Below are 6,931 nucleotides of genomic sequence, written 5' to 3' on the forward strand. Positions count from 1 at the left end.
CTGAATACTCTTCTTAGAGTGGCGGAGAAGTTTCTTTAAAATAGGCTGAGGTTAATTGAATAATTAATTGAGTTATTTTACCATTTATTCTTACGTAAAAGTTATTATTAGAGTCAGCGTTATCGGCACTCCCGCGTTTACGCAAAAGCGACTCCGGATTGATTAAAGAGTCTTGCGCGTGTAAGAGCACACGCCGGGATTCCAGGTCTTACTATATACGCGCGTGTCTCCGTCGTAAAAAGTCGAGAAGAAGATAGCGAAGAATTTACCACTCCAACTAATAACGAGGGATCCGGACCGATAATGGAAGTTAAAGCATTGGGAGACGCGAGAGAGCAGAAGTGTGATAGCGTCTATCGCGTCACACAGATTCACATGCGCTTAGATAAAACGCCCCTTTGACCCGCCCATTAAAAAAAAAACGATACGTTCTCGTCGGCAAGACGAACTCGGGACCTGGCCCGGAAAGAGCTCTCGCATTTACGTCTCGCTGTCGCTCAAAGAAAGTCTTCGCCACGGCTGCGTCCCCGGTGAATAACGTTCGTTATTCGTCGTGGAAGTGAGTTTATTACATTGTGAGCGGGCACTACGGGGTTTTACAGCTAGGTACCGACAGGATATAAAACGTCGTTGGCATACAAAGTGCAAAAACGTAACCAGGTAGGGAATCCTTCCTCGCGTACGTTTGACGTGCAAGTCCTCCCTCAGCTTTCTTATCTTCATTTATCTAACACCTTCGTGTAGCTGAAACTGAAGCTACCTCCGCCGCTCCGAAGAAATGGGAATAATGGATCGCTATGTTCTTTAACAAATCAATTTCTCCGGGGAGAAAATTTAATTACTTGCCAATGCCTGCAAAAAAAGATTGTCAATCTCGTTGAATAATCTTTCCGTTATATGAAACGTCTGTTGAAATTCTCGACAAGATAGAGTCGAATTCGAATTTAAGTTTATTCCAAAAAGTTGAATTTTGCCGCTTTTACTTTTAAAGCGCTGGATTTATTAAATTTCTCTAAAGAGTATTAAAGCATTTTTTAAATAAATATTTGCTCAATTATTTTACTGATTGAAACTAATATCTCGAGAATAGGTCAACTATAAATTTCAGTCAAAAACTGCTTCGGTGTTGATTTCTCCTTAAAACCCTCGGCACGTAAGCTTGATCGATATCTCGCGACGCTGTAATTACCATTACTGTGTAACGTAATTAAAAAAGTAAACTGCTCGGAGCAAAATGAGAAATTCTTTACGATACCATTCAATGCTTTTTTTTAGATTTGTCGTTTCGATGTGAAATAACGAAGAAAAAAAAGGTTGAATAAACATAAAGTCTCTCACAAAATATAATATTACCGATGTTACTTTGTAATCTTTAAACAGCATACTGCGGCATATTATACTTAACACGGACATGTAATTTCTTAAATTGTTTATTACTCTGAACAATATTTGGAATACGGTTATACTTTGCCGTGCCAAATTTTAGATTCTTTTAGGCCCGGTTTCACCAACGTTGCTTAACTTTAGGCTTAGTTTAATTCGTTCTTTGTCTCTTTCCAACTGTTACTTTAAAAAGAGACGAGCATGCATTAAACTAAGCGACGTTTGGTGAAGCCAGGCCTTAATATTTCTGCGTGAAAGGAGGAAAAATTGTTGACTTACGCCTAATCTACAACGTGCTCTTTGCATCTAGAAACATTCAGTTTTATATAAAGCAAAACTCTTTAAAACATTCGTCGACAACGTACGATTGCGCAACGTTTAATGTACAATTTATCAACTCGCACAAATTTTTTAAACGTATTTACTGGCTACAAAATAGAACGTCTAGACGCAAAGAGCACATTGTCGATTAGGCAATACAATTTTGTGTACTAACATCGATTTTGTGACGTATCGCTCGCGGCTCGAAATCATCTGTTCGCGAGAAGACGGACGATGTGCCATAGTAACATTCGGTTTCGCGTCGCAGCGCGCGTCCTACGGCTGTATTATAATACATAGAAGATACATGTGGCGCGTATTACATTGCATACAGAGAATCCGCGATGAGAGACGAGACGAGAGCGCAATCGCGTGACTAGGCGCAGACAGGGGCGAGGAAACATTATTGAGCACGTGCACATAAATGTTTCTGAACAGGCTCGTATTTTACTTCATTCCGCACGATAAGAACCTTCCACCGCCGTGATCCGAACAACTCATTTCTGACAACCCATTCATCGTTTTCCGCGGCACGTAACCTACTATCCGCGATTGCGCATCACTTTCAGACGCAGTCGGGACAGATAGAAAACGGGGCTACGCATTTTCTATTCCATTATACGTCTTCTATTATTCCACTTATCGCAGGTGCCGCCAAGCATAATTATACAATTTTCAAGTTTGCAACTTCCGATCGTACGGCATATTGCGACAGTTGCTCCGCTGGCATAAAATTCTCCAAGTTTTCGACAGCGAGTCTCTATTATGCAGAATATCTCAATTTAAAATAATATTTAGTACAATACGGTTTAATAGAATAATGTACGTTACATAAAGAATTTTACATTTGTACACTCGACTGCCTATATTACCTTACGTATTAACAGTGCAGGAAAATTCACACAACTGGCACTTTTTAATTAGCGAAAATTTATTGCGAAAAATATCACCTCAGCCAGGGTTTGAACCTGGACTTCCCTACACTCTAGTCGGGCGTCTCACCAATTCGACCACTGAGACATGCGATAATATTCATCCCAATAAACACTCTAAAGATATCTTCGCGTCTAATTTACGTATTAAATTCGCAATAAATTGATAACATTCATCGTATCACAGTTCCTCAAGTTTGTCCACCACGAAAGCTAAGACTCCATAGATGCGTTGAGCTGCGGCAACGCGTGCGGAAACGCGAGTCGACCAATCAGATGCTTGCCGCAAGCTTCCTGCGTTGAAATTGAAGTCTTTTGATTCGTTGCCGCAGACGTTGCCGCAGTTCAACGCGTTTATGGGGTCTTAGCTTAAGAGTGTTAGACGTTTGTAATCATTAGAGTGTTCCGAATCTCGCGCTACTCCTTTCAATTACAGGAACTCGAGAATAAACTAAGAGACGATTGTTGTTTTAACGTTGAAACGTCGCGATTACTCTCGACTCGCGAGACTTGGAAATTAAAGAGTTCAAAGGGTGTAAATAGACGAGAAAATGTTAGACAACGGATTTTCTGACGTAATGCTATACCGGAAATATCTCACAATAACGTGTCGAACGTGTTTAAGGTCTGTTTAAGGTGACAGTTCCCCGCGTCTTCACAAGGAGAGATACAGAAATGAGATTTTATTCCCCCCAACGTTTTCTGAGCGTGCTTCTGCTGCTCGTCGCTTTGACGTGCGCCACACAAGCCAGCAGCCTCCGAGCGAGGCGCTCCGTTTGGAATGGTATCGGAAACACATTGAACAACATCGGGCAGACAATCAAGGATACCGTGAAGACCGGAATCGACTCCCTGTTTCAACATTCGACCACCCAGCCCGAAACGACCCAGTCGACCTTGGAATGGAGCGAAACGACATCGCCAGACTGGAATGAAACGGTCTTTCGAGAAATCATATATGCTCCTATCAGATGTCCGCCTAATCATGTATTAGTGAAGGACCGATGTCGGATAGAAGGTCGACGACGATAAGAATAATTCGGAGAACACCGAGAAGGCTATCTCACACTTTCACGTGTAGTATCGATAGTTCTTCGATTTCCGATATCTCATGGAACTCTCTAATAGCGCATTCGGTTGCTTGCACTAGTGCGCAGTATTTCACTAGTGTACACAATTCTTATATTTAAGGATCGTCTTGAATATCTCTTGAGATATTTAGCCAGTAAAATGATCGGTATAGCATCCATACGGATCATTTTGTGGCTAAACACTCTTCGCACATGTATTTAAGACAAAGGTAAATATCAAAATTGACTATAAACAGGCCTTAGTGTGCACTCGGTGCGCACTAGCGCAAGCAATCGCATTCGCTGTAAGACCACTCGCAAGCAACTAATGGTTTATAAATATATTGGTTACTCATACACGTTATATTCGTAATCATAATAATTGCAGTAGCACAGCCGAGAGAATATCTATCTATTTCAGGTCGCATGGCTCTGAGAAAATTTAATTATTCGCAGTAAGCGCTATATGTAACTTGACACAATTGTGGCTCGTCTATCATTAAAGGTCTGTAACGTATTCGTGAAGTAAGATACAATTCATTCCCGTTGTATCATTGCGATACACTTATCGTGACATGTAAAGTAGCAACATAATTGCAACGTTTTACGATGTTAATGCCAATTAACGTGCAGAAATGTGTTGGCTGGTAAAATTGTCCGTTTTCTATGCAACGCTTTGCTAAACTTACAGCACCACTTCGTACACTAGTATATGCTTATCGAGTAAATCACGATGTCGACGTCAGTCCCGAGTAACAGCGTAATTATACACTTTATAAGGGCGATAATATTGTATCCACTGACACTTTGATATAAAGTGGTAATTAATTTTTTTTTAACTGCCAAGAAGGGGGCAAACGGCACTTGCTATTTAATGCACCACTACGCTCGCGAGTTGATTCCGAATATGTTTATCGCCGTCTCGTAATTAAAACTGATTTCCATATTATTTATGTTTGCCGCTCACGTCTGCGCGAATAACGCACAAGCTCGCGCGGAATCCCGAGCCGCTGGCTGTTTAGCGTTTTCTTTTACGATCCCCGCGGCGATATTTCGCGCCCGAGGCCCGCGCTAAGTACCCGTTCGATTTCTAAATTACACCTGTCACGAATATAAAACGAGAGTTACGGGGTACGCGATAGATCGGGCGGTATAATAATGACGCGGCGATACATATCGAATTCTCTTTTAATGACTGTATCGCGTGTAAACTGTAAAAACGCGATCGAGGAGGTAGATAGGCGTATACACATTTGTAGGATTAATATATCGTTTACTTCCCCAGCGCGCAAAGCGCCGCCCGCGCCTATTGTTTCCCTTATCCGCCGCGTATTTCCTCAATTATCAATTACCAATTATTATGCTCGTGACATGAGCTCCCCGCGCGCACGAGAAGCAGCCGGCTCTCGCGCTCGCGGACGCATACACACGTGTACGTCGAGCAATTGACATGTTATTCGCGTGTCTTTCAGTCGCATCCCGTGAATAAAAATGGATCGATGCGCCGGATAATTGTGGCATTCGTAAGTCGTGCGCGTATAAAGTATAAATATTTGCCTTCTCAGAATTCTCTGGCGCAAGAGGCAGTTGCGTGTGCTCGAACTGATCTACATTATTGCGGAATCTCGAGTATCTCGAATCGATGCTTCGACGATCTCGTTCCTTATTGATGCCGATAGAATCTTTTACGAAAAGGCTGTCTCGTATCGCTCTCTCTCGTTACGTTACCGGAACACTGTTTTATCGTTCATTTTACCGGCGCTCGCTCCCGCCTCCTCCAGTAAAACGTACTGCTGCGAAGACAGGGCTCGTTCGGAATGACTGATTCAATTCGCGCTCCACCGCTACATTTCTTACACGACAAAGCGCTCTCGTGCTCCGCGGCGCTTTCGGCTCGTCGCCGTTGCGATAAACTGGTGTTGGGCGACTTCACATAGAGTACAGCTGTCGCTGAATGGAACGAGACCTGAATTTGCGTGATCGCTAATTGTGACTGCAATGCCTCTTTGTGACCAGCGCGCGCGCGCGCCCTCCTACACTCCCTGCTTGCACACGTATCTGTAGAGAGCCGGCCAGATTTCCTGCTCATTGTCAGAAGTAGACGGCCCTCTCGGCACTTGTTGCTCGCACATCGACATTTGTCTGGCGCGCCATTATATCGCGCTGCATTTCACTTCCGACGCCCGCACTCTTTGTCAAGTTAGGCTCGCGCCTCCTCCGTGCCGCGCATCGAATCCGTAAATGCACATCCGCGGTGCTTTGTCTTTTCAAGCGGGGGCCCTGGAAGAGTAGCTACTGGAGGTAGCTACCGGAGGAGGAAATCATAAAGGGACATCGCGCCGCGGTGCAGCCTTAGATATCGACCGGTCGCCTTTCGAGCCACAGCATTTCAGAAGTAAAAATAAATAAAAAATCGGAGAGCACCGTCCGACGAGAGACAGCCCGAAAGCGAAGTACACGTCGAGAGGTTTTAAATCGAAATTCGATCCCTTTTTTTTTACGAACGCTACAAGCAATTTAAAGAAATATACACGGGAAGACCGGCTAAGGCCGAGATAATTAAAATTAAAATCATCAAGTTTGCTCGACCGTGTCTGGCAATTTTTGTGCTTGAGACTCGCTACATTTCGACCATGGGCTTTGGTACTTTTCAAGCGAACTGACTGTACAAAGTAAGAAATTTTTGGATTATTACATAGATAAAGTGTATAACAAGGTCCGAGATATTCAGTCAATAGTTAAAGTATTGCTGGCGACGCTGAAGATTATTCTTATTAGTAAAATTAAAATGTCGTATAAATAGTAGGGGCATCTACATTGTTTTGTGTTGCAACATTCACTAAGTTTGCTGCACACAACGCAGTTGTCTCCACTACTTAAGGGGATGCTGGAGTGATTCTGCACTTTTGCACCTTTCTAACCTAAAAACTGTCAGTTCACGGAAACATTTGTGTAATATACAAATTAAATGGCTTACGTGTACAGATCGAAAGCAGCTTGCTATTCCGGCCAAATGAAAGAACAATATGGCATCACTGAAACTAAGTTTGTAAGTCTAATAAAAAATAATAGTGAGCAACACACATACTACATGTACTGTATGTATGTGTTGCTCACTATTATTTTTTATTAGACTTACAAACTTAGTTTCAGTGATGTCATATTGTTCTTTAATTTAGCCGGAATAGCAAGCTGCTTTCGATCATCTGTACACGTGCCATTTAA

General features: G+C 42.7%; 1 protein-coding gene across 1 annotated transcript; it reads left to right on the forward strand.

Moving 5' to 3' along the window:
• The first annotated feature begins 429 nt into the window (after positions 1 to 429).
• LOC105560449 lies at positions 430 to 3,835 on the forward strand. Its single transcript, XM_012009579.1, has 2 exons — positions 430 to 660; positions 3,262 to 3,835. Exon 2 carries the CDS (start codon positions 3,312 to 3,314, stop codon positions 3,666 to 3,668), a length of 357 nt encoding a protein of 118 aa, XP_011864969.1. The 5' UTR covers positions 430 to 660; positions 3,262 to 3,311; the 3' UTR covers positions 3,669 to 3,835.
• The last annotated feature ends 3,096 nt before the right edge of the window (positions 3,836 to 6,931 follow it).

This window comes from Vollenhovia emeryi, unplaced genomic scaffold (genome assembly GCF_000949405.1).
Source record: "Vollenhovia emeryi isolate VEMERY1.0 unplaced genomic scaffold, V.emery_V1.0 DF939230.1, whole genome shotgun sequence".
Lineage (NCBI taxonomy): Eukaryota > Metazoa > Arthropoda > Insecta > Hymenoptera > Formicidae > Vollenhovia > Vollenhovia emeryi.

Bases quoted from the DNA above. Each gene is read 5' to 3' on its own strand.
- LOC105560449 (XM_012009579.1), top strand. From the start codon at position 3,312: ATGAGATTTTATTCCCCCCAACGTTTTCTGAGCGTGCTTCTGCTGCTC.